This window comes from Brassica napus, chromosome C2, assembly GCF_020379485.1.
Source record: "Brassica napus cultivar Da-Ae chromosome C2, Da-Ae, whole genome shotgun sequence".
Taxonomy (NCBI): Eukaryota; Viridiplantae; Streptophyta; class Magnoliopsida; order Brassicales; family Brassicaceae; genus Brassica; species Brassica napus.
Window position 1 is genome coordinate 29,500,407 of NC_063445.1, and position 27,173 is coordinate 29,527,579.

The window sequence follows — 27,173 nt, forward strand, 5'->3', positions numbered from 1 at the left end:
AAGTGACCTCTTTAGACGACTTACCTTTAAGTCTTCTGGACGACTTAATGCTAAGTCGTCTGCGGCAATGTTTATTGAACTTCTTCATTTTCTCTATGTTTACTAATGTGTTTTATTTTGAATATTTGTAGATGATTTTTCAGTTACATGCAGTGTATGGAGAATGGTTGTTGAGAGATTTCCGTTGGGATTTTGTGGTTGATGATCTCAAAGGAGCAAGATTGTTTTTATTGAATGAAGATTCAACACATGCTGAACTTGTTGCAATGGCTCAAGAAGATTATAACCTGGACATGAGAACAGTGAGTGTGGAGATTAGCTACTCATTACCAGCAGAAATGATGATGGCTCCAGGCAGTCTTCCCATTCATGTTACAAGTGATAGACAAGTTCGAAACTTGCTGGAGATACTCAAAACCCATAGAGTATGTCTTTGTGTATCAAGCCGCAGCAAGGTCGAAATGGTTTCGGAGAAAAGGGATATTGATGAAGCTGGTGAATGGGAAAAAGATGTTGGTGATAATGATGAAGCTGGTGAATGGGAAGAAGATGTTGGTGATGATGATGAAGCTGGTGAATGGGAAGAAGATGTTGGTGATGATGATGAAGCTGGTGAATGGGAAGAATATATATCCTATCGTGTCACAACATATTGAGGAACGAGAATGCTTTCCTCCAGAACTAAAGCGTGGTCGGGGGAGACCGAAGAAATCAAGATGGCAATCTTGGTTGGAGCTATCTAGGATGAGAGGACACAAACCCAGGAAGAAACACAGGGCACGGAGATGCTCAAACTGCAAGGAAACTGGCCATACGAAACCACAATGTACACAACCAGTTGACTAGTTGTCCAGACGACCTAAATTTAAGTCGTCCAGTCTTGATTACCCGTCCAGACGACTAAATGTTTAGTCGTCCAGTGTATTTTATTTTTAGACGACCTTCTACTAAGTCGTCTAGTGTATTTTATTTTTAGACGACCTTCTACTAAGTCGTCCAGTGTATTTTATTTTTAGACTACCTTCAAGTGTATTTTATTTTTAGACTACCTTCTACTATCCCTTCAAGTCGTCCAAACCTTCTAGACGACTTATTTGTAAGTCGTCCAGTTGGAAAACCTTCCAGACGACTTATAATAAGTCGTCCAAACCTTCTAGACGACTTATTTGTAAGTCGTCCAGTTGGAAAACCTTCCAGACGACTTATTTGTAAGTCGTCCAGTTGGAAAACCTTCCAGACGACTTATAATAAGTCGTCCAAACCTTCTAGACGACTTATTTGTAAGTCGTCCAGTTGGAAAACCTTCCAGACGACTTATTTCTTCCAGACAACTTATATCATGTTCAAATACAAAAATCATGTTAAAAAATCATGTTCAAATACAAAAATCATGTTAAAAAATCATGTTCAAATACAAAAATCATGTTAAAAAATCATGTTCAAATACAAATCTAATCATACATGCCTACGAACTTATCAACATCCACATTTTCTTTCAGATGCTGATCAACAAGCTCCTTCCATATATCCACCGCCATATTATCCCTCATTTTCTTCGCGTTGCACCTAGCAAAGTCTTTAGGGTCAAAGGAGCCCCCGAGCGCATGACATTCAATGTACTTTACAGTGTACACGCCACAATCACCATTGTTGGCCGTGGGTACACCTTTCAGCGGTCTCTCATATGTGTATGGCTCCAACCCGTATTTGACCCGCATTTCGTCGGTGGCTGCGCACTCAACAAGCAGATAAGGGACCATCTGGAGAAAAGGCTCCATTATCGCATCCCATGCGTCTGGTACACTAGATGAAGGTATGCTGTCCCAGACGACTATGTGCCTCTTAGGGATCGATATCCAAATAGCAACCCAATGCTTGTCGTCCAAGTTCACTGGCGCATAGATATCATCAATGTCCTCCCCCCACTTCTTGTTTGATTGGCAAAATGAAGGTATTGATCCGTCATAAAAATACGACGCCCCACCAGGTAGAACTCTTCCTAAACCTTTGTGATCAGGTTCCGATGTTTTGAAGAGCTGATACTGCTCTCTCCAAGACTGAGAAAAGTTGTGATCCAGGAAGCACATTCGCTCGCTCCTGAAAGCTTGTGGGTTCTCCTGATACCTCTGCCTTAGCACATTAATCCAAGCATCTATATGCTGCATATTAAATATAACAAGTTAGAAGTTACCAGACGAAGACGACTTATATTTAAGTCGTCTACGTGGTCGTCCAAGTAGACGACTTTCCAGACGATTTATCTTTAAGTCGTCTGGAAAGTAGTCTACTTGGACGACTTTGTAGACGACTTAAATCGTGTGCAGAAGACTTACGCAGTCTTCCAGCCATCCTCTGGCTGTCCGGAGGAAGTGGTACCACCTTGTTGGTGATGTACGTGGTTTGTCCTCGATCTTAGTTAAATAATGACTGCAAACAAAAAAGCAATCAGTTTTGGACGACTAAATCAAGCTATTATGGGTAAAGCAATCACTTACGGATCAGTTTTCAACCAATCAGCGAGTTCCTTCAACTTTTCTTTGTTTACTGGCGGAAATGGATTATAGGCTGCCACTTTATCTTTTTTTTTCTCTGCCATATAAGGAGATCTCACAGTAGGAGCAGGTTTCTTCGCTCGTTTACTCTTTGCACGCTTGTCCAATACAACCAGGCTCGGTTGTGAAACTGGATCGCTTGGCTCGGTGGAAGCGAGGCTCGGTTGTTGATCTGTGGAAGCGAGGCTCGGTTGGTGATCGGTGGAAGTGACAGCAACAATCTCTTTGGAGGTGACACCATCTGCTTTATTTACCGAGTTCGCCTCGGTTGCTGTATCCTCCGGCAACCATCTCTGCAATAAAAGTTGCACACAAGTTAACCCTGGACGACTTAAATAAAAGTTGTCTGGACGACTAGTTGACCCTGGACGACTTAAATAAAAGTTGTCTGGACGACTAGTTGACCCTGGACGACTTAAAATTAAGTCTTCCGTGGTCAACTAGTCGTCCAGACAACTTACGTTTAAGTCGTCCAGGGTCAACTAGTCGTCCATACAACTTTTACAGTCGTCTGGACAACTAGTTAACCCTGGATTTGATACTAACATATTTGATTTGAGGAGGCTGTTTCTTTTGAGGAGGAGGCTGTTTTTTTTGAAGAGGAGGAGGCTGCTGCTGTTTCTTTTGAGGAGGAGGAGGCTGCTGTTTGGTTTGATGAGGAGGAGGCTGGTTACTAACCACGGTTTCCTTGGCATGAGGGGTAGCCTGTTTGTTTCTACCCCCGGTTTCTTTGGCAAGAGGGGTAGGCTGTTTATCTTGAGGGGTAGCCTGATTGGTTAGAGGTGGAGGGGTAGCCTGATTGGTGACACCAACCTTCTTCTCCACAGCTTCCAATCTATCAGACAACTTCCTAAACTCCCTCATGCACTTATTAAACCCTTTTTTCATAGCCTCAGCTACGCCCTTGAACATAATTTCCAACTCCTCTCTGGTCACCCCTCTAGCCTCTTCTCTAGCCTCTTCTCTAGCCTCTTCAGGAGCCTCTTTACGAGCTTTCTTCCGAGGTCTTGGATTGTCTTCCTCCTCCTCCTCCTCCTCCAACACAACCATCTCTTTGGCCTTCTTCGATGGAGTCACAACCTTAGGTTTTGTATTGACCTTAGTACCAGTGACTTCCCAGCAATCCATGGTCCACTTCCACGGTCTCCGCTCATACATGACTTTAATGATGTTCTCCGCGGGCAGGTCCTCAACCTCAGAGTCCCATTTTGGCCACATTTCACTAATGTCCTTCTCAACAAAGTTGATCACGCGGGTCTGCAGTAAATAGAAGAATCGAGTTAGATATTTGAAAAAAAATACTAAATAGACGACTTAATTATAAGTCGTCTACTAAGTCGTCCAGCTGGAAGACCTTCCAGACGACTTATAATAAGTCGTCTAATAAGTCGTCCAGATGGAAGACTTTCCAGACGACTTAATTAAGTCGTCCGATAAGTCGTCCAGCTGGGAAGACTTTCCAGACGCCTTATTATAAGTCGTCTAATAAGTCGTCCAGATGGAAGACCTTCCAGACGACTTATAATAAGTCGTCTAATAAGTCGTCCAGATGGAAGACTTTCCAGACGACTTAATTAAGTCGTCCGATAAGTCGTCCAGCTGGGAAGACTTTCCAGACGCCTTATTTTAAGTCGTCCGATAAGTCGTCCAGATGGAAGACTTTCCAGACGACTAAATTAAGTCGTCCGATAAGTCGTCCAGCTGGGAAGACTTTCCAGACGACTTATTATAAGTCGTCCGATAAGTCGTCAAGCTGGACGACCTTCCAGACGACTTCCAGTCGTCTGCGCAGTCTTTTGGATTGAAGTAAATACCTGACTCAAGATAGCAGCTTTCATTGATCTGCGGCCTCTGCTGCCCTCGTAAGCCAGTATCGGTGGAGACGGACTGTCTGCTCTGGGACCACCAATACTAGCACCCAATTCCGGCATAGCTGTGTACGTCCAGACTTGAAGAACTTGTATAAACCCATCCACAGTGTAACAGCCAGCAATTTCTTTGTTCCACAAAGAGTCCATCAGCACCTTAAACGCGACTCTCCCCCATGGATAATTCTCAAACCGTTCTAAATCCATCACTAGCCTTGCCAGAGTAGATCGTGTAGCGGTTGAAAACTTTCTCCCTTCAATGAATCCAGTGAAGATGGAGAGGTACGCGAGCCGCTTGCGATCTTCCCTGGACCAATCCCCGCATCTCTTCAGTGCTGCTATTATCTGATCAGTAGTTGGCCCAGCTTCCAGATGAACTCCCAGCATCCCCCAGAAAGAAACCATCTCTGGGGTAACGTCACATTTTGGTGTCTCAAGGTCCTCGATGTACTCGCAGTTTAGACCAGTGAGGTTTTCAAACTCTAACAGTGAAAACCTCAAAGGTTCTGGACCAACGAGAGACCACATCTCATACTTCTTCTTAATGTCCAGCTTGAAACTGAGCATGTAGTGAACCAGCCTTGAAGCCCAACCAAATCCCTGCTCCTTGAACTTGATGAAAACTCCCAAACTCGACTCCTTGAGCTCTTCAAATTCGTCATCAGTAAGAGCTTTCCTAAGAGCAGTATGCAACTTGCTGTTATCCGTATGATACGAAATGCTATTGTGGGCTTCTGGCTCTTCCCCTGATGTGTATAACCTACGGGGGAGTTCTGGAATATCCATCCTTTTTGTCTGCAAAATAATCAAAGACAACAATATAAGTCCAGACGACTTAGTAGACGACTTATAATTAAGTCGTCTGGAAAGTCTTCCAAATGGACGACTTATATTTAAGTCATCTACTAAGTCGTCCAGTTGGAAGACAAAGCCGGACGACTTAAATTACTTACAAGTCTTCCAGTCGCAGAAGGAGTTGGAGTACTCGTCATTGCGGTTATAGATCTGAAAAAATAAACGTGAAACGGTGAGAATGAGTAAATTGATAGAGACAACGTTTTATGTTCATCTTTTCCTCGAGATTGATGACTTAGCGGCGTTAGGGTTTACAGAGAAACGGCGCTAAGGTTTACAGAGAAGAAGCGGCGGCGCTAGGGTTTAGAAGAAGCGGCGGCGCTAGTGTTTAGAGGAAGCGGCGGTGAGAACGTTGGTGACCACGGTGGCGAGGGCGACGGTTTGTTCGGAAATAGTGGAAGCGGCGGCGCTAGGGTTTAGAGGAATCGGCGGCGCTAGGGTTTAGAGGAATCGGCGGCGCTAGGGTTAGAAGAAGCTGCGGCGACAACGGTGAGAATGAAGTGAGATAGATAGCCGACGTTGAGAACGATGGTTTGTTCGGAAATCGTGGGAATTCGAAATCGCCTTTGAGAGAGAACTGTTAGGGTTTTGAGAGAGAACTGTTAGGGTTTCTGAATTTCGCGAAAAATGAAAAAAAAAAAAAAAATCACCTTATATATTGGGTAAATAATCCGGTTAGCTTTAAAAGTACATTGGTAAACTTTAAGGTTTGGTCCGGTTTAGACGACTTATTCTGGCTGATAATGTACAACAGACGACTTAATATTTAGTCGTCTGTTTTCAGACGACAAAATATTAAGTCGTCCTAGACCCTAAAATGAACCCCTAAACTAAAATGACTAGATTAACTAACTAACCACGTTATAAAATCAAATTATACTTAAATAGTGTTTACTATACACAGAAATGAACACGGATAAGTAATTTTAAAAATTTTCAAAAACGGTTTTAATGCTTTCCAAAATCTAACCCTAAGAACACATACAATACTACAACATATGTTGATGAAACATAAACTAAAGAATATCATGACTCACTACTTTCACTCATCTATGCTGAAAACAATTGAAATTTGTTATATCTTAATTTATACCTCCTAAGACATATGTTAATTACATAATTCCCATTTTTCACTTATCAAAATATTTTTTACAAAATTTTTAAATTATGTTTAAGACTAACTGTCCAGACGACTTTCAGTTAAGTCGTCTGGACGACTTATTTTCAAGTCGTCTAAACAGACGACTTGCGAGGGGTAGAAACGTAAAAAAAATTCCGTTTTTTTGTTTGGTCACAAGGGGATAGTTGTAATTTCAATAGCCTTTTAAGTTACTTTTGCGTTTGACCCAAGTTGGGGTATTGTTTTGGGTTTGACTCCAAGTTTTGAGTCACACTTGGCAATTCTCCCTTATTTTAAAGGTCACATGTCTGGCCAATTCCATAAATAGAACACACACTTCACTTCCCACGACCACATCACTTCACATCTATATCCAAATTTTACTTTCTTTCTCTTTATATATTCTCTACAGGCTATATACACAAAATACACATGGATCCTTCCGTCAAAGAAGATCAAGAAATGTTAAAAATCGAGAAACGAGGTCATCAAGATCTTGATTTAGGCTTGACCCTTTTCCCACGTGGTACGACTTCATCAGAGTTCAATCTCATCGATTCCTTTAAATCCAGCTCATCGTCGACTTCTCATCATCATCACAATCATCAAGAACATTTGGAAGATCCGAGAGTGTTCTCATGCAACTATTGTCAAAGAAAGTTCTATAGCTCACAAGCACTAGGCGGTCACCAAAACGCTCATAAACGCGAACGCACCTTAGCCAAACGCGGGAAGTACTACAAGATGAGTCTCTCCTCCTCCCCTCCTTCCTCGGCGTTCGCGTTTGGACACGGTTCAGTCAGCAGATTCGCAAGCATGGCATCGTTACCGTTACATGGCTCGACTAGTAACAGATCAACGCTAGGGATTCAGGCTCATTCAACGATCCATAATCCCCTTTTAGGAAGACAAAGAGCGAGTTTAAGTCATGTTTTCAAACAGAACGTTCACCAGAGACCGGCCATCGGAAAGATGCTGCCAGAGAAATTTCACCTTGAAGTGGCCAGCAGTAATAACAGTAATTTTACTGCTCCTGAGTTGGAGAGGATTGGATATTTCAAGAACAAGCAAGAAGATCTTAATCAGTTTAACAAGATTGACTTGACTCTTAAGCTATAATCTCTTATTGTCATCGTCTTTTAGTCTTTATTACTGTAACTTTCAATTATATAAATATCTCTTGATGCTTATCTTTGCTTGATACAATGATTGACTGCAGAATGTGTAAAGAGTTTCATTAACTAAGATATACCTTTTTCATGATATCTTGTTTTGTAGTTTAATAACTGAGGTCTCTTTTAATATATGCAGTACAATACTCAAAGCTTTTATTAAATTAAATTACTATGTTAGGTATTGGACATATATTATTAGGATGATTCAAGTGAGAGAACTGCAAAAGTATTTGTGGAGTAGAGTTGATAAAAGAAACAAAACATGTCCTACGTTATACGCATTATTGCCCACTAAACTGTCGCCGATCAATTAGGCGTGAACTGACTTTAGTCAATCAATAAGAATAATATATATGTATTCTATATAGTATATTAGGGTTGGCCCGTCCTACGGAGAGGAAGTTAGAAAAAACTATTTTATATAAATTTACATTAATTTTATGAAGCATTTTTTTAAAAAAATTTGTAGATTGAAAACGATATTATAAATAAAAATAAATAAATAAAATTTGGAGTTCATGTTGTTATTTTTAATAAATATTTTTGGACTGAACTAAAATGACAGTAACTTTCATGATTCTACGAAGAACAATCTAATATAATAAGATTAATGAAGTCTGCATAAAATTATGTAATGATCACGCCAGAGAAATATGTTTAGGAAAAACTTATATTATCTAAGGCAAAACAACCTTTTGTTAGTGTGAGTAGCTTGGTCTGTGTAGGTTTTAATTAAAATGTGATAATTTTCTCCTAATGAAAGTCATACTTCAACTTCCCTGTCACTCTTTAAATTGAATACAGTCTATCGTTATTAAATAAGTTTAGAATTTATTAGATAGGTTTTACTATTAATTAGAAGTTATTAATACCGTAGAAACTTGCGCTGTGAATTAACAATATATTTAAATTAAATGATAATATTGCATGGACGTTTTTTATAGAATCTATGCTCGTATGTAATAAAGAGCTTATGCTGCAGATGCGTGTAATTATCTTGCAAAATATAGTTTTGCATTGGTATATTATTACTCTGAAATAAAATTGTTTACCGTACAAACGGAATCGTTCAAAATTTTCAAATATCAGAGTGTTCGTTTATTCAAATAGCTAAGTAGGAGTAATATATAATAATATGTTTGCGCTATTGTATGAAAAAAAAAGAAGTTAGGAACACTATTTATCATGAAATCATGGACCTTAAAAAATAAATTGATGTAAATGGTTAAAACAAATAATTATAGGAACACTATTTATTGTGAAATAAATTGATGTAAATGGGTAAAGCAAATAATTATTCCTATGCTTTTTTTCTAAAACATTATTCATATGTTAAATGCTCAGTATACGTATATCAAATTAGTAAATTCAATTTTGCATTCACTATATAATATTATACATTTTATATGTATGTTCACTAATATACTATAAACCTATTGGTTCATCTAGTTTTTTGGTTTTTGCGGGCTATTTTATACATTAAAATAAATAAAAACATTTTATTGTATTTTCGACACATGTAAATCTAATTAAAATTATCGTACTTGGTTCTGTTGATTTATATTAATTTGTCATACCAGTATGATCAGATTGAATATCAACAATATCATAAGAGCTGCTTTTATGACATATTCATAAAACGAAGAACACAACATTATTTGTTGACTAAAATATAAAAGTATACTTTTAAAAATATTATCTTTAATTTGATCTAAACCCCACACAACAATATTCCCGCATGTTTATGAGTTACACCAAAAGCCCACACGATCTCCAACTCCGAGTTAATGAAACGCCGCGTTTTGGACGCGGACACGTGTTGGCTTCTCAAGACTCGAATTAGTGACGTGTTCGCCTACGTGGACAGCCTAGTAAAGCATTTATATATAAAAGATGATAGTCTAGTGGTGGATTTTCTTCATCATATGACAAAATAAATCGGCATAAGCAAGAATTTACATTTTTAAGAACAAAATCTAGAGGGGATACAATGTGATTATCGAAGAGAGGTCCTACATGTAGTTAAAAGAAACGGACATTAATCTACAAGTGAAGAGTTCGTCAGAGGTTGTTGTTTTCATCGCCATGTGACTATTAAAGTTAAATTCCGATGGTCCTTTTTAATCTAATCTTGTCATGTCGCTACTATTATTTCACAATTTAATCACATTACAAGTTGATCAAAAAAAAAAAATAACATTACAAAAAAAAAAATCACATTACAAAAAAAAAATTATAATCTATTACCAACTCAGAAAATAATTATCTGCATTATTGCATATATATTTTGTAATAATTACATATGTTAATTGACATTTCACAACTTATATAGCTTTTGGAATGATATATAACCATGTGGGTGAGAGGGATCTATTAGTGAAAATGAATTATTATCTTGGATGTACTGAATTATATAAACCCAAAGAATCTGTGAAGTTTTCTTTGGGTGGGGTCCGTATCAAGTTGATGTTTACACTAAAGTTATAATTATGCTAATCATTGCAATTAACAATCAATATTTTTCACAATCAAGATGTTAACGATGCGTAAATCATGTTGTTATGCACCATTATTACTTCACTAATCCCTCACATTATCCTACAACGTCACATCGATTAAGATTTCTATGTAGATACCCAAATCATATATCACAGTGGAAAAAGATCCAATATTCTCCAGACAAGGATATTTCATATCCTCACTACGCAAGCTTATTAGATGCTAAATTACCCTTTTTTACATATGATTATTTTCATCATAAACTAATGTCAGTGATTATTCACCACAAAGAGAGATAAGTAGCCTAACAAATAAATAAAAAAATATCCACATTATAATTACGATTTTTTTCATCATCATAATAATAAAATGAATTCAGCTGGCTTGTCCCTTTTAACTTCTGGTGTTTCACAGTAAATCCACACTAGGGAATAAAAAAAAGTAAAGAAGCCATTAAATCATGGAGTTGTTCCTCTGTTAAGGAACACTAAGAATTGGTTTGGAAGTCACCCAGTCTGTCTGACAGAAGTATTAGCTAGCAAGTTCCCTAAGGGAGAAAAAGAAAATTACCCGAGAAGTCATCATTCTACAAGCTTAACTTTCTAAAGCACTTTTAATCTCTTCATTTCTGGTAAGAAACAGTGCAAACAAGCAGTCATACCCACATACTAAAGAACGAGACACAACATATCTGGAATGTTGTACATGTGACAGTCTATGCTCGTAATTATGCACCAAGGAGTCGTTTTTACACAATCTCCGAGCTAAAAAACAAGTCAAAGGTAAACTTTTGTATATTGAAACTGATTTGCTACGTAGCTTGAATACTTCGTTTCTGCATCGGTAAAATGTGGAATGCTAGTGGCAGTTCTATCTTCCATCACTTGTGTTTGTTAAACTCTTGCTTTATTTTTCTTGTAGAGTTGACAACTATCTTGGTATTCTACGCGGGGCCTATTTGGAAGAGACTTCCATGCATGATATATCATGATTATATTTCCAACAGGTGGATATCCACTTTCAGGTATGTTCTTCCAGCAGTTTGTATTATAATAAGCTCTCACTATTTCTATGGTCATTGATACAATCATTTTCAACACTTAGAAAAGAAAAGTGAACATTCGAAGTCAATTAAAAAGAAAATGGGGTAATCTTCAATACAAAAAAAGTTGAGACAAAGATAAAGGAGTATTAAGCTTTATATTGGACCCCATAATATACTGAATTATTAAAGCAGCATACAGCCAATGTTAATTTATAAACCACAGAATATAAGCGATTCGTGCAGTAAGGCCTGAGACTTATGATAGGTACTTAATTCGTTTATGAAAAAAAAAATCATAACAAGCGAGGATAAAATAATATTTTTTACAAAACTATTAGTTTGCAAATATAGCAGAGCAGAATATTTAAATATAGAACTCATATATAAGTTTGCAAATAATATATATATATATATATATATATATATATATAACATTCTGTTCATCAATGATAACAATAATCAAATTTGAAGTTATTGTGAAAAATGGAGGCTGTTTGAAGCTAGAGAGACTAAAACAGTTTGACAAATATGGAAACTATCATGCTTGTTTTTCGCGCATCCACTCAAAAAAATTGTCTAGAATCAGTGGCCACGCAAGTTCTAGACTGTAGTTGGTCATGTCCGGGAAACTTATCTGTAATGTTTAAAAAAAAAAATCACATTAGATGCAAATAACGTTTGGTTAAAGAGGATGGCCATGGAGGAGGAGGAAATATAGAAATATATTGAAAGTACGTACCTCATTGCAGAATCTATAAAAACCCATCCATTGGTCCATAGTGATGACTTTGTAATCATTCTGGATCTATTCACAATGAGATGATACCATTTACAAGTGCCAAACACTTTGAAGAAGATGTTTTGAAGACAAAAAAAAAAAGTTGAGTCAAACCTTTAGGTAGTCGACAAAGTGATCAACCTGGTCACGGAATGTTGATCCTAAGACCATATCTAGGAGTTGACAAATAGTCTCAATGTCTATGCAATTTTGTCTTTCATCTGGATAATAATAATAATATAATGTTATTATGTTTATGTTAAAGGTCACACAAGCACACAAAACGAAAAACACAAATCATATAATATCATGCTCATGATGGAGTAGATATGATTTCACCTGTCAAACAATAACGAAAGGCATAAGCATAGAAGTCTGCAAAATTCAATGGCTTTCTGACCTGAAATAACGTAGAAACATTAACGCAAGGATATATATATAGAACATGCTATTAATCAATATGAAAATAAAAATAAAAATAAAAATAAAAAATATATCAAACCTCTTTCCTCGAGCTCAGGAAGGGCTTTCTTCAACTTTTTGGTAGTGTCAACCTTTAACGCCTTGAGTGCTCTTCTCCATTCAGCCTATTATAGGTGTCAAGCGAGTAAAGATCATACAAACAAAAGTAACCTATATATTGTAAAGGGGAGAACAATGCTATTACCTTTGTGAAGTAACCTTGTCTTTCAGACTTCATTTTCCTGGAAGGAACGAGTTTAAGAAACTAAGGTATTAAGGTTATGGACTTGTGCTCGGAACTAAGAGTTACATATATATATAACAGAAGAAAATTAATAAATATTGGTGGATTGATTGGTTACCAAGCTAGCATCAAGATCTTGATATCAGTATGAGAAACTTTCAATTTTGAGCAAAGTTTCTCAATTCCTTCTGGACTGTTTGATGCAATAATTAAGAAGAAAAGTGTTAGAACCTTGTTCGTAAACTGAGTTGCATTATAAATACCAAGAAGAGGAACGTGATCTTGTGTGCTTACTCAATGACACCAGAAGATGTATTGGCATACTTATTAAACAACTTATATTTTTCATCATTCTCTTTGGACGACTTTTTAGTTTTACTCGAAGCTGTACCAAACACACAAAGATTGTTGACTTACTTGCTAGATTCAACCGAGTTCAAACTTGACTATGATATAAACCCTTATGTTCTTGTTATACCTGAGGGAACAGGATCCGTGTCTGAAGAGGTAACTGTATAAGGTTTACTCCGTTTCTTCGTCGTCTTGGATGCAGTACGAGGCATCTAAACCGCAACCAAAGTGCACTTTATTTGAGACTTCAGAACAATAAATATATATAAATATAAACTACATATAGAGTGTATTTGATTAATTACTTTATCAGCGGGGACAAGGCGATTTGTACCAGGAAAAGAGCGACGGGAAAGCTTCTAGGTCAAGGAAGGGCAAAGCAATAGAGAAAGAGAGTAGTAGCTTATGTCGAGTTCTCTTCTCTTGGTCTTCTTCTTTTTTTTTTTTTTTTTTTTTCCCTTGGTCTTTTTATATGTGTATGATTTTATACAATTTTTCTTTTAACGAGATAAACTAATATTTTCCTAAAGTTTTTTTTTAACTAATATTTTCCTTTTTCTTTTTCATAAAAATCCTTTCCTTTGTCAATTTACCTTTTTTTCTTTTTAATATCAGTTTACCAATTTTCTAAATAGTGTATTTTAATCAGATATCTCTAATTTTGTTTTATCTCAAATAATTTTCTTTTATAATCTACTTTCTAACGAAGAAAATTTCTACATTTAAAAACAATACTGAGACAGACGTGACTGCTGCTAAGATTCACGAAGATGCTAGACAGTGGTTTGAGGTGCATTAATCGGATAGGAATGGGATAAGAGAAACTTCGGTTTTGTGCAAAGGGAAAAAGAAGTGGCGACCCAGAGGTGTTTCTCGGTCCAGTGGTAAGAATGTAACGCCTGACCATCTATGGCTAATGGGCCACTCATGCCCATTCATTTGGCATGTAGCCCATTCTTTCGCTACTTCAATCTAAACATGTTTAATTCTAGAATTCTAAACGGATGTGTGACAGAAAGTCAATTTTAGTAACATAGATAGTCAAATCAATTTTTTTTTAAGCTTTCCTTATACGCAAACTGGGATTGAGTGTATGGCGTCACACAAATTACATAAGGTGATGTTGGAAATAGAAGCGCCGGAGTTGGTGGGAGTGATTACACTGTAACTCCAATATCTTTAATCATGGCTTTTCTGAATTCTGTTATGGATTGCAATTTATGATATTGGAGTTTCAGTGAGAAAAAAAACACCGAGAAGTCTACCATTTTTTTCAGTTCTCTAAGAAAAGACTTTCCCTTTTACATCTACTTTTTACCTGATAGTGTAACAATAAATATTTATAAGATTTGGGAATTTTCTAAAACAACATGACCAAATCAAAACCATTCACGCTTCTAAACAGATGACAAAGCCAACCGAATCTCTTCCACTGACCAGTAGTAAACACAAAGACCCTCCTCCTCCTCCTCAAAGAGTAATAAGCAATGAATGGGTCACTAAGCTGATGTTTGGTGACCTGTCTCTGAGAGATATAGAGAGAAGAGAGAGACAGCATCTTGCAGATGTGATGATCTTACATCTTCTGGTAATGGAGCTTTGAAGGCTGTCATAAAACAGCTTAGCTGAGAGTCTCTATCAGGATACACACTCAGACCTGATAGAAGCAACTCGCAGATTTCCTCTGCCATCTTTGTGTATGCGACTCTGCAGCCATACCAAGAGAGTTTGTACGTTAAGTGTAGTGTGTTGTAACCAAATTTAATAAAATGCTTTATGTGAATCAATTCAGAATGTGTGTGAGATGTTTGACCCGTATCTGTCCACACAGCAAACTTGAGCTATGTAGTCATCAGAAGCCAACTGCCTTAGTTTAGGAGTAATTACTATGGATGCCACCAAATTTAGAAGGATCCATCCAAAACTGCTCCATTACGTATTACTTTCTAGGTTATTAATATGTAAGACGAGGTCTACCTAGTAGGATCTTATACAATCCAGTGGAAAATATGAACGAACATGGATCAAACAAGTGCATGCAAGTAGTGACTAGTTCTTAAGCTACTGGCAAGTGAGATATATGGAGTACGTACCTGGCTTCAACAGGTAATCTATCACCCCAAACAGCCAATGACTCGTTTAAACGACCGACAAAACTTCTGCACGACTCGTTTCTGCTCTCAGGGGAATCCTGCCGAAGCAAAAGTTGTGTTGTTCATGATGTCATGCATGTAATTCACACATCAAGAAAACGATCATCATTATGTTATGTCCATGAGAATAGGGAATTGAAAGCAATTTCGTTGAGTATCAGTACAAGATTTAAGCAGCTGCCTAACTATAGTTTAAGCAATTTGAGATCTCTAGGAGTTGAATCTCAAATTTAAGATTATTACGGCATAGACGTACCAGTTCTAGCATTGTATCCGCATCTTCTTCCAGTGAACTCTTTAGTAAATAAAATGACATGTAAATTCCAGCACCCAGGTCCCAGTTTTCAATCTCAGACTTGCGGTCGTCCATTGAAGTAGCAATTCTCCATATTTCTGAGTGGTTAGCTGCATTTATTAAATATAAAATAGATCAATCCAACCAGATCGTTCCTACACTACACCGGAATCGTGTTCCAGTTGAGCAATTGGGTCTGCACCATAAGGATATGAAGAAGCTTACCTGACAAAAACAATGAATGAGCAACTGATGTCATAAAAATGGAATGAGCTCTTTGCCAGTTAGCGCATTCGATAAAGTGGTCGAGAGCCGTTACGAAATCTCCATGGTAATTGTAATAAACTGCCTGCAACAAAGGAAAAGAAAAAGCAATCCGCATATCAGTATAAGATGGAAAAAGGGTTTTGTATAGTGTGCTTACCAGAGCTTCGTGCATCCATTCAGAAGGGATACCCAAGTCCTTTATAAATTGCCGCTGTGATTCCACAGAACTCCAAGTTTCACAGAACTGAAACAGGATTTCCCGAATGACAGTGAAGTGTAGATATGGACGGTCTTTGCGGTAGGGCATGTGAAGAACAACGTAGATAGCCCAATGACAAAGGCCCTGAGAGAGAAGCTGTGCAACAAATCCCATATCGAGAGCATGAAGGTCATCTGAAGTGAAAGCTCCAACTGCTTCTAATATTCCTCGCTGGTGCCAGATCATATGATAGTCAAGTGGGTCGTCAGTTGAAGAGAAGGCACTGAACATAGTCTTCAGAAAACCAATTTTTTGCTCTTCTCTGCTGTGCAAAAGCATAAGATAATACAACAGGTCAGAATGCTTGGTGTTGCTTACAATTCCATCTGCTGGTCCTTCGTCGATATATATTGGGACTGGCCACGGAGCCTTTCCCTGATCTAGTAGGAGTTGATAATTTCTGAAGATGACAGGCAAGGAACTGTCTGGAGCCAGATGATGCCACATCAACAACCCTAGGAATCTCTTCCAGTCAATTTCAAAATCTTGTAGTGCATCGTGGATGTTACCAGCAAGCAATTCGTAAAGCTTAATTCTATCCTTTTCAATGTAGTTAAAATCGAGCCCATTCCTTCCCCAAAGGTGAAGCTGCTGCATGATATCATCGCGGTTTACAGTTGATCCACCAACCTGGCTCAACAAACAAGCAAGTCTAACATCTCCCTTAGATATGGCAAGTTCCACAGCTGAATCAAGCTCTCGTCCCGTTAGAAGAAAGAACAAGTGCTTAAGGTAGCCAGAACCATTCAGATCGCTCACGTCTTCTTGTACACGGTGACTGACACATTCTTGGAGCCAGCAACTGAATTCTGCTCTTCGGATAAGTGGAAGAGCTTCTGTATCAACTTCCGCAGACTCTTCTTTGACATCTTGCATCATGTCTTCCTCATTATCAGAAGCTGCATAAGTACTCTGTCTCTCAGAAAAGAGAACTTTTATGAGTTCCCACACCATGACCTGGTGAGTCAAAAAGAGCTTCGCAGAGGTGGACAACCCAGGAAACTCCAGCTGTTTCTCGATTATATCAATATAGTTTCGGCAGATATCTGAAAGAACCACACGATCAGTGACAACTTTCTGAAGTTTAAGACTGAAAGAGCCAAACCTGACTTCTTTTTCTTCTTCATGATACAATTCCTTGTGGAGACTTAAGGGAGTCTCAAATGCAGAGTCGATAAGTTCTTTCTGAATTTTTTCCTTTTTATCCCGAACCACTTTGTCAATTGCTATCTTATCTACACTGATCACAGAAGACAATACTCTCTGGGAACTAGAACTGCCTATTGGATTACCAGTGTGAAGAAGGAGGCCATTTGGTCCCCAACCTGCACGGAACGACCTTCCCATGAATAATGCTGCATCTACAACATTGCGGGAATAGTTATCAGTTAATGGCGTCTCATGACTGATGTCCAGCTCGAAACCTCCCATCTTCGACTTTCTGACTGCCAGGTTCTTATTTTGTTGGACCATCAGGATGCTGCCTGGGGAGCTTTTATCATTACCATGGTTATACTCCAGCAAAGCAAGCGGCGTTTTCCGCACAACCGGTGGAGTATCTTGATGAGTATTTCTTTGAGAATGTTTCTGTGAAGGTCTTGCGTTTCGTTTAGTCAATGATGTCATGGGGAAGGAAGTTTGATCTCCAAAATCCTCACTTTCGTCAAGATCTTCCCTAGGAAACATCAGCAATCTCATTTCTTTCATCTTTCCAGGATCAAGTCCTAGATGCGCTGGAAGAGAATGAGAAAGCTCAGACTCGGAAGTTTCCATTTTGTCAACGTCAGCTACCACCATGTCACCATTCAGTCCTAGATGATTCTCCAAACGTGGGGCATCATCCATAGTAATATCTTCTGCCTCATCATCACTCAACCCAAATCTACTGAAATGAGGAACCAAAAACTTCCAGAAACCCATCTCAGGATCAAATGAGATGAAAGTTGCCCCTTGTCTTTCAGCAATCTGTTTTAATTTATAAGAAACATGGTCAGCCCGCTCTTCCCCACAAGCCATGTTAACGATCAGAGTGACCTCAGCAGACTTGTTAAGCCCCTCGCCAACAGCAGGCTTGGAGCTCTCATCATCATAAACAACCACCTCGTGCCTCTGAAACTGAACAATCTGATCCAGATCTAGCTTTCTAACATCTGTAGTTCCAATAAACTTGATAAGACCGTAACCAATCCTCCCAACAGTGAAATCAGGGACACGGCTGCAAAATCCAGGGCTTTCAATTTCTCGCTGGACCAGCTCGTTCGTGGATGGCTTCAAGAAGTAGTCGGGTGAGTTCAAGGAAGGCAATGAATCACTGATATCATTTCCATCAAAAAGGATCTTTCTGTGTGAGTCCAAACTTGTAGCCATCGTTGAAATCTCTGTCAACAAAGAGTATAGGGAGCTTAAGAGACGACAAGCTTAAACTTGAGAGCTGATAAAAAAAGGAAGCTCAATCAACCCTAAGCAATGCAAAGGACTCCCCTTTGAAACTTAATGAATCAACTGACCAAGTCGATACAGTGAAAGAAACAATGAATCGCTACAATCAATAGTCCAAAGAGTTACCTGGAGCTTGAACAATAGAAAGAGACGCCATGATTGACCACCAAGGTAGAGAGAGAGTCTAGGGTCTTATAGACTGTGACCGTACTGTGCCTCTTTTTTCCAGTTTCTATCACGAATCCATCGCTCACGGACGGTGGCGCTGAAGGACGGCGGCGACAGTCTAAAACCCTTCTTCTTGTAGAGAGAGAGAGAGGGAGGCAAAGGCGCTCTCAAATTTTGTCAGATCTGCCCGCTTTGGTTAGGATCCGTGTTCCTACCCGACCCGTAAAACACTAAATAAAAATTGGGCCAAAGCCCAAAGCCCAATAATAGGGCCCATTTACGTTTTCCTTTTATTTTTATTTATGAGTTCAGCGTCCGAACAACGCTTCGCCGGACGTCAATTAGACGCGGGGCGGTGGATCTTTCATTCTATATAAACTCTTCTCGTCTCGCATTCTTTGTCCGACTCACTTTGTCTTCTGCTTTCCGGAAACGTCTAATCTCTGACGAACGTTCCTCTCTCTCTCTCATTCGACCTTCTCCCCTCTGATAAAGCGAGCGTTACTTTCTAATCTCCTGATTCGAACTGCTTTTACAGTGATTCGGACGACCTAGGCTCGTGATAATGGCTACCTTTGGTGCGACGGCGAATACTAATCCTAACAAATCCTTTGAGGTAATTCTTCTATGGCCGTTGTTTGATTTAGACTGAGAGATCGAAGAGCTTTCTGTTGGCTTAGGGAGTGTGTAAACTAATGACATATATAAAAAAAAAAAAGCCAAATTGGATTCTCTCAAAGTTTGCTCCTTTCTTTATTGCTGCGAAAAAAGTGTCTTGCTTTGTAGCAGTAACTCGTGTTTTTGAGACTTGTTTCTATTAAAGCTCCAATCTTTTTATACTTGTAGTACAAATTTCACATAATGGTTTCCGTTGTCCTGCAGGTTACTCCATCACCCGCAGATTCTATCTCCAGCTTAAGTTTTAGCCCAAGAGCCGATATTCTTGTCGCCACTTCTTGGGACAATCAGGTTTTATTTCTTAGTTTCTACTCTCAGCTTCGTCTCTCTCTCTATTCGTATTGTGGTGTTTGAATTTGCTTCGTCTCTCGTTATAGGTGCGGTGTTGGGAAATATCCCGTAGTGGAGCCTCTCTAGCAAGTGCTCCTAAAGCATCTATATCTCATGATCAGCCGGTAATTTCTTGTTGCTTCCTATCTTTTTTTCTTCTTATTCTTGCTTTCCCTTCTACTTATAGTCTCATGATTGTGTATATCTCTTCTTTTCTTTTCTTGTGTTTAAGGTCTTGTGCTCTGCTTGGAAAGATGATGGAACCACTGTCTTTAGTGGAGGTTGTGATAAGCAAGCCAAAATGTGGCCCTTGTTGTCCGGCGGTCAGCCTGTTACTGTTGCTATGCACGATGCTCCTATTGTTGACATGGCCTGGATCCCCGGAATGAATCTCCTCGTTACTGGTAGCTGGGATAAAACATTGAGGTAAAGATTGATTTGTTCATTAGATTATATTGCGAAATCAAACAAATGATATAATTGCCTGACTGATAATAAAACGAATGTATGTTGGTTTCCTTTCCAGATATTGGGACACAAGGCAGCAAACTCCTGTGCATACCCAACAGCTTCCAGATAAATGCTATGCTTTGTCTGTGAAACACCCTCTGATGGTTGTCGGTACTGCAGATAGGAATCTGATTGTCTTCAACTTGCAAAATCCTCAGGTTTGTTTTCTGTTTTACGACTTTTGTGTGTGATCTCCGAGTGCTAAGACTGCTGAGCATCAAATAGATGATCAATTTAGCAACACATGGATCAATTGAATAAGCATGTAGTGTATCCTACGAAGAACTAGTCTGGTGGCTCATCAAAGCGTTTCGACCATCAGATTTACTATTTCACTTGTGTACTGAACTTTTTATTAATTTGGTAAACTGCAGACTGAGTTCAAGAGAATCGTGTCACCACTCAAGTACCAGACGAGGTGTGTTACTGCCTTCCCTGATCAGCAAGGATTTTTGGTATGTCTTCTTATATTATCCTTTTCGATTGTGGTTTGGTTAATTCGATGGCACAACACATTGATCTCACGTGCTTGTAATTATACAAAACGTTATCCTTTTCAAGCTTGAGAAGTTTCTGTTGGTTATTCTAGTAACAAATAAGTATAGTAATGTTGGAAGTTGTTTCATCAGTCACATCTTATCTAGAAACTGTCAAGTATATAACCAGATCCGATGCTCTCTCTATATAGGTTGGTTCAATTGAAGGGCGAGTTGGTGTCCATCATCTGGATGATTCTCAACAGAACAAGAACTTCACATTCAAATGCCACAGAGATGGGAATGAGATCTATTCTGTCAACGCTCTGAACTTCCATCCGGTAAGCTCTCTATGGCTCAGTAGTCTTAAAGCTTCAGCACCATGAAAATATATTGTACAGATGTTAATTGTTTGAGTTGTGTAATATGAAGGTACAAGGAACTTTTGCCACTGCTGGCTCAGATGGGGCTTTCAATTTCTGGGACAAGGATAGTAAACAAAGACTCAAGGTAATATCATGTTACTTATGTGCTTTTCATTTAACTATTGTGTCTTCTATATACATAATTCTAACAGTTGTGTGCATTGTTCACTGATGAATGTCAGGCCATGTCAAGGTGCAGTCAGCCAATTCCTTGCAGTTCGTTTAACCACGATGGGTCCATATATGCATATGCGGTATGCTACATCTTCTTTGTTTTCACTTTATTAGATGATGTTAAATCTGCAAAATCAGAAGTGACTTTGGAGAATATAGGGTAGAAAGTAATGTTCTTTTGAACATTTTGTATTGTAGTCGTGCTATGACTGGAGCAAAGGTGCAGAGAATCACAACCCAGCAACTGCGAAAAGCAGCATCTTCTTACACCTGCCACAGGTGTGTTTAGTGTGCAACTCCCAACTCATAAATTCTGCTTCATGTTTCCAAACATTAACTATAAGTAGCTAGTGTGTACTAATTTTGTATGAATGAACTTGCAGGAAAGTGAGGTCAAGGCGAAGCCAAGAGTAACGACCGGCAGAAAATGAGATTAGCTAATTGCTTTCAGTGAGAGAGGATCTCTTCCTCCCTTATAGTGGTGGATGATGCTTTTAGCTGTCTTGATATCGTTTTAATGTAGAGTCTCTTTCTTTCCCATCAAGTAAATTGTCTTGGATGTTTCTCCCTTTGGCTCAGTTTGGAATTGTGTTTGTCTAAGTACTACTACCACCCTCCTTGAAACGTTTCTAGAACTCTTAATATATTTAATTATTTTACAGTTGATAGATTTGAGTAATATAAGGATTAAATGGACAACATTACGCATATTGCATAGAATATACACATGTTCTTCCTTTTGTGAAAAAAAACTATAATACGGTGAGAGCAATCATGCAAGTATCTAAATATGGTTATGGCTATGGTTAATATATATAGCAAAAGAATACAGAGAGAGACGAAAAGAAAAGAAGAAAAAACTGGAGTTGATTAGTGGAAGCGGGAGTAAAGCGAAGGACCTGGACTTTGTCCCATTGCAAAAACTCCCGATCCTTCACTACTACAACTGCTAATCATCTTCAGACTCTCTCTTATATAAACACTGCAATTGCAAAACCTATTTCTTTCATTCTAACAAAAATAATTTTATTAAAAAAATTCCTGTTTCTGTTTTTCTCCATTTTGTTTCTTCTGTTTCTTTAAAATAATAACCTAAAAAGGGTAAAGATCGAGAGAAAATTATCAAGTTTGAAAGCACACAAAAACTGCAGAATAACTTTGAAAAACATCTGTCAAGAAAGAGTTTAAAAAGAAAAGTTTACACGAGAAAACAACAACAAGATGGCGGGAAAAGAAGATTCAAGCTGGGACGATATCAAAGAACGAAGGCGTCGATCTCGTTAGTACATTCTCCTCTATGTTAGCTGAAGATTCCAGTCTTTGATACACTTAACTTTGTGTTGACTGAACAGGGGAAAAGAGTATGGAAAAGGAGAGAGGGAAGCACAATGGGCACAAGCTCAACGTACACTAACCTGCTCAACCTCTCAGAGATGTTCAGTGATAAAAGTACTTACAGAGAACTTTCAGAGATAGCAGATCAAGCCAAGAGACGAGCTGAGGTTGCAAGGCAAGGCTCTAAACAACTGATTAGTCCCATAACATTTCTGTTCCCTCAGAATATGGGCTTTGACACTTTTCTTGTTTTATAATTTTTCAGGTTAAGAGAGCGTCATACATTGAAAGGTCACGTGGAATCAGTAGTGAAGCAGAAGGGACTTGACATAGAGGCTATACAGCAACACTAGACCCTGTGATTTTCAGAGACGAATGTTTCTCAGTCTAGTTTAGAACCAAAACCACAAGAGTATTGAAAAATAAACCACCACCTTCATCATTAGAAAAATACTGCAAAAAGAACACAAATAATGTTTCTCTGACTAGCAGTGGCTGTTGGCTGCTTTATTTGTTTTGAGATATTCTTGTTCTATTGTCTTTACAAAACTAATAAGATTTCACATTACAAATATTATAAAATAGCATAAGGATTGAGATATGAGGACCAAAACAAATTAACAGATAGCAATATCTTTTAGGCATCCCTCCCTTGTTAGAAATGTATAAAGACTCTACTAAACTCCCAGGTTACTTCATCTGAGTAGATGATGATGAGTTACTGATGCAGCTTTTTTCTGGTTTGGCTTTGCATGGTCAAGATACCAGAGAGCTCCTTCAGCTGCATGCTCAGCAGCAGCTTTCTTCTTGTGTTTGGGATCCCCAAAACATTCCAAAACAGTTTTTCCTGAAGAATCTCTAATCTCAACCACAACTTTGTATGTAAACCTGAACCCAAAAACAAAATAAACCAAGTTCCATGCAAATTAAAAGGTTGTGAGTAGATGCAAGGTGCAGGTAAGTTATGCGTGACTTACAATCTCATGTGACAAGGTCCATCAACATTGCAGCAATCATAAACAGGAGGTTTCCATCTCTTGGAAATACACATTTCGTGTAACAATGATTTTGCTGAACATTTCTTAGTCTCATCTGGACCACAAGCGTTTACACAATGAAACAAATCTCAGTATGAGAAAAAAAACAAAACCTAAAACCAATCACTGTAATGAAGAAAAGGTGACACCTTTAGATATTGATTTGGGGTCTTCTACAGGATTGAGAACAGGGTGATTCTCTTGTGTGGTGCTTACGCTTCTTGTGCTATTAGGATCGATCTGAATGTTAGAGAAGGAAGACTTGACATTGTCTTCTTCAAGCCTCATCTCTTGGTATCTCTGCTTTGGCACAGTACCTGGCACCATCATTGTTCCTGGCTTCTGACAAAACAATTGAAAGAAACTAAGATGTCACTGATTCCGACAGAGATTTATGTTTTTTTTCAAAGAAAACGTCTTTGGTATTAAAAAAGAATAGCCAAATCAACGAGGAACGTTACAGAACAATCGAATTTGGAAGTAAATTGAATGAAGAAAGTATATTTATATTTACCAGAGAGGAGGGTGTGGGGGGGATAGAAGAAGGATCCAGAGGAGGAATGTCTTTGAGATTGATGATGATAGATCTTCTTCTTGATGTGTTTCGCTTCCTTTTCTGATCCTCCTCCATCTTCTCTCTCTCATAACTCAATTCGTCAAAGTTTCTCGCTTTGGGAATCGAACAAACGGATAAGGTTAATTAATTACAACTCTTTCTCTCACAGAGTTTTGTCTTCTTATGTTTGGTCCCCAAAGTCAAAAGCTTTCGTCTTTTTTTTTGTGTTTGGTCAGAAAGTCAAAAACCTAATTAATTGTACTTACCAAACTACTTGATACGATTACCAAAAAAAGAACAGATAAAAAGTGGAATTTTGCACAAGATCACCAACAACATTCAATTCAAAATGAAAAGATTACAATAAAGGAAATGAAAATGTGTTTTATAAAATTCTCAATGATCCGCCGAGTTCTAGTGGTAGAAGAGGGATGAGTGAGTGCAAAACATCGGTTATAAGTGGTCTGTAACTTGGCTCTGGCTGCACACACAACACCGCAACCGCTGCTACCTGATAAAGATGCTTCAAATCCATGGTTCCTTTGATTGCAGGATCCAATATGTTTGGCAGATTAGCTCTGTCACTCAGCTTTGGTACAGCCTGTTCAACAAATAGAGATCATAAAGCCAAAGATGATTTCAAGCACATTATCTTGAATACGTACCCAAGTGACAACGGATTCTGGTTCAGTTGATGGTTTCTCCACTGATCTCTTCCCCAGGAGAAGTTCTAGGAGAATCACCCCAAAAGAGTAGACATCATTCTTGTCTGTTACTTTCCCTTTAAAAAGATGAAAACACACAAAGAGACAATTTTGAGCAACAGATAAAGAAAAATGTGAGAGACTAGTTGTTGCTTATTACCATCAAGAAGATACTCAGAAGGTCTGTTCAGATTTTTGTTCTGAGTCATCAACACAGTTGCATACCCAAAATCTGATATCTGAAGAGAGAAGCAAACATATATCATTACAAGAAGAATGTTACATTATTATACATATCAAGCTTTTATCTTTTTACCTTGGCGTTGAAATCAGAGTCTAGAAGGATGTTAGACGACCTCAAATCTCTGTGAACTACAGGAGGATGGCAATGCTCATGAAGATACTCTAACCCTCTTTATAATAAGAGAAAAGGAGAAACACTTTGTAAGCATTACAAATTTGCTGGGAGATCATAGGAGCTAATTGATGAATGGACTTTTACCGTGCTATATCAACCGCTATTTTCATCCTTAGCTGCCAAGTTAAACCTGAACCTTGACTAGGCCCTTCAAATATAATCAAAAGAAGTAAGAAAAAATGTCAAAAGATTGAACAAAGAGTTCATAAACTAGGATCATCTCCCTTACCATGCAGCCGATTCTCCAAAGATCCATTCTGCATCATCTCATACACAATACATCTCGTTTGCCTATAGACGCTAAACCCCAAAAGGGAGATTATGTTCTGATGCTTGATCTTAGCCAACCAGTCTACCTCATTCTGCATTATGGTTGAACAAAGAAACCAAAAGAGTTATGATTCATTAAATGAGATGGTTAAATAGTGTGGAAGGAAGCCGAGTAATAATACCTCAAACTGTTTTTCAATGTCTGTCTCTCCACCAACATCAAGCTTCTTCACAGTGACAGATGACTTTCCATCAAGACAAGCGCTGTAAAGACATCCACGACCACCTCGGCTCAACACGTTACCATCGCTAAACTTGTTTGTACCAGACTCCAGCAGCTGGTACTCATAGACAGGGATAGTTCCTTTCGTCACAGAATCAACCTTGTGTACAACAGGTTTCGTGGATCCACTACTCTTCACAGAATCTTCAGATAATAAGCAAATAGCCAAAAAAAAGTAAGCGCAACAACACCAAGAAGATTACATTTGTAAAGGATAAAAAAGGGTTAAGCTTTAACATTACCGGACTTCCCCTTGATCCCGTTGAAGCTGTTGTTATTCATACTTCGGTACCTCCATAGCAAGAGGTAGAGAATCATCATGACTGTGATACAGAGGAGTGTTGAGGAGACTATAAGAGCGATTAGAATCTTCTTGTTCAAGTCCTGGCGAATCACCACTTTAACAACGGGAGGCCCTGAGAGAAAATGTATAATTGAAAAAGAAAAAGGTCAAATTTTTGTTTATCGGTTCAGATAAAAAAAAAAGTTTCCATTTTTATTCCGGAAATAGTATCAATTTCAAGTAAAGTCGATTCCTTTTGGTCTCCTCTAGCAAACCCATTTCGTCAACTAGTAAGACCCAATCACTCAAAATCAGTAGCTTGATTTTGAATTTTACCTGGGGATTGAGCTCCTCCGGTTCGAGGAGAAGCCTGAGAGATAGGGATTTCTTGGGGAGTAGCAGAAACAAAGACAACGGAGAAGAAGCAGAAACCCACTAGACAAATGGGCAACAGCAAATGACGAAGGAGACACATTCTTGTTTGGTGTTTCACAAACATGCAGAGAGAGAGAGAGAGAATGAAACTATTGTGAAGCTTCTTCCTTTTGAGTTCTTTTAATGGAGATGGGAAGAAATCTTTGAGATAATCTTTGTCTGAAGATGGAGACAAGAGAGGAGGACAGGACACAGTTGGGGTTGGGAAACGGAGAGAGAAAGACAGTGTATTGGTTTGGTTTTCATGTGGCAGTTATCAAAAGGTGTAAAAAGTTGAAACCAAACCCAAAAAAGAGAGTGCTGCCTTGATGAGAGAGAGAGAGAGAGAGAGAGAGAGAGAGAGAGAGACCGGACGTGGGGTGTTAAGACGTGGAACTGTGGACTGATAGAGAAGATTTAATATCATGCTCCATTCTCTCAATTAATTTGTATTTTACTGTAGATAACATCCCAAGATAAGATAATGCTCTGCTTATATAGAGATAGAAAAAAAAGGAATATAGTAATCTCTATAGGTTTGTTTGCATTGAGGCACATTACTCCAAATGATTCGATTGGGTCACTGTGCATAATTCAATTCATGCGGATTTAGGGACAAGTCATGGTTGAAGGAACTGAATCCAAAGAATATATTTTTCCTTTTTAAAAAATATTGGAAGAAAGGTCCAAAAGTCTTGAACATTATTCATGTGAACTTTCTATGTCTGTCCTCTTCGACTTTAATTGCCC

At 38.4% G+C, this 27,173-nt stretch overlaps 6 protein-coding genes across 9 annotated transcripts; 2 read left to right on the top strand and 4 right to left on the bottom strand.

Moving 5' to 3' along the window:
* The first annotated feature begins 6,721 nt into the window (after positions 1-6,721).
* Positions 6,722-7,658, top strand: LOC106379560 (zinc finger protein 1). The gene has a single exon (XM_013819491.3). It carries the CDS (start codon positions 6,828-6,830, stop codon positions 7,512-7,514), a length of 687 nt encoding a protein of 228 aa, XP_013674945.2. The 5' UTR covers positions 6,722-6,827; the 3' UTR covers positions 7,515-7,658.
* A 3,916-nt stretch (positions 7,659-11,574) lies between these two features.
* On the bottom strand, positions 11,575-13,385 carry LOC106379741 (DCN1-like protein 4). The gene is made up of 9 exons (XM_048747464.1): positions 13,077-13,385; positions 12,893-12,983; positions 12,717-12,791; positions 12,560-12,596; positions 12,399-12,479; positions 12,232-12,295; positions 12,007-12,113; positions 11,854-11,919; positions 11,575-11,748 (listed from the first exon to the last, which is right to left on the bottom strand). Exons 1-9 carry the CDS (start codon positions 13,159-13,161, stop codon positions 11,653-11,655), a joined length of 702 nt encoding a protein of 233 aa, XP_048603421.1. The 5' UTR covers positions 13,162-13,385; the 3' UTR covers positions 11,575-11,652.
* Positions 13,386-14,187: 802 nt separating this feature from the next.
* Positions 14,188-18,737, bottom strand: LOC106381562 (nuclear pore complex protein NUP96-like). Its single transcript, XM_013821474.3, has 6 exons — positions 18,489-18,737; positions 15,822-18,301; positions 15,623-15,746; positions 15,359-15,507; positions 15,043-15,140; positions 14,188-14,656 (listed from the first exon to the last, which is right to left on the bottom strand). Exons 1-6 carry the CDS (start codon positions 18,517-18,519, stop codon positions 14,449-14,451), a joined length of 3,090 nt encoding a protein of 1,029 aa, XP_013676928.2. The 5' UTR covers positions 18,520-18,737; the 3' UTR covers positions 14,188-14,448.
* Positions 18,738-18,842: 105 nt separating this feature from the next.
* LOC106381563 (protein RAE1) lies at positions 18,843-21,789 on the top strand. Of its 3 annotated transcripts, none has more exons than XM_048747462.1 (12): positions 18,843-18,912; positions 18,952-19,146; positions 19,413-19,499; positions 19,586-19,663; positions 19,771-19,964; positions 20,065-20,206; positions 20,423-20,503; positions 20,737-20,865; positions 20,957-21,034; positions 21,132-21,203; positions 21,322-21,402; positions 21,507-21,789. In XM_048747462.1, exons 2-12 carry the CDS (start codon positions 19,096-19,098, stop codon positions 21,552-21,554), a joined length of 1,041 nt encoding a protein of 346 aa, XP_048603419.1. In that variant the 5' UTR covers positions 18,843-18,912; positions 18,952-19,095; the 3' UTR covers positions 21,555-21,789. The 3 variants fall into 3 exon arrangements, with proteins under 3 accessions (XP_048603419.1, XP_048603418.1, XP_013676930.2); XM_013821476.3 differs by having other exon boundaries at positions 18,867-18,978; positions 19,069-19,146; XM_048747461.1 differs by having other exon boundaries at positions 18,858-19,146.
* A 1,084-nt stretch (positions 21,790-22,873) lies between these two features.
* Positions 22,874-24,255, bottom strand: LOC106381566 (ribonuclease 3-like protein 1). 2 transcript variants are annotated; one of them, XM_013821479.3, is made up of 4 exons: positions 24,010-24,255; positions 23,645-23,837; positions 23,436-23,550; positions 22,874-23,346 (listed from the first exon to the last, which is right to left on the bottom strand). In XM_013821479.3, the coding sequence occupies exons 1-4, from the start codon at positions 24,124-24,126 to the stop codon at positions 23,154-23,156; spliced, it is 618 nt and encodes a 205-aa protein (XP_013676933.2). In that variant the 5' UTR covers positions 24,127-24,255; the 3' UTR covers positions 22,874-23,153. The 2 variants fall into 2 exon arrangements, with proteins under 2 accessions (XP_013676933.2, XP_048603420.1); XM_048747463.1 differs by having other exon boundaries at positions 23,645-23,834; positions 24,010-24,199.
* Positions 24,256-24,346: 91 nt separating this feature from the next.
* Positions 24,347-26,883, bottom strand: LOC106381564 (probable receptor-like protein kinase At1g80640). Its single transcript, XM_013821477.3, has 9 exons — positions 26,346-26,883; positions 25,969-26,142; positions 25,626-25,870; positions 25,403-25,535; positions 25,258-25,321; positions 25,072-25,168; positions 24,916-24,994; positions 24,717-24,832; positions 24,347-24,652 (listed from the first exon to the last, which is right to left on the bottom strand). The coding sequence occupies exons 1-9, from the start codon at positions 26,506-26,508 to the stop codon at positions 24,437-24,439; spliced, it is 1,287 nt and encodes a 428-aa protein (XP_013676931.2). The 5' UTR covers positions 26,509-26,883; the 3' UTR covers positions 24,347-24,436.
* Positions 26,884-27,173: the final 290 nt, after the last annotated feature.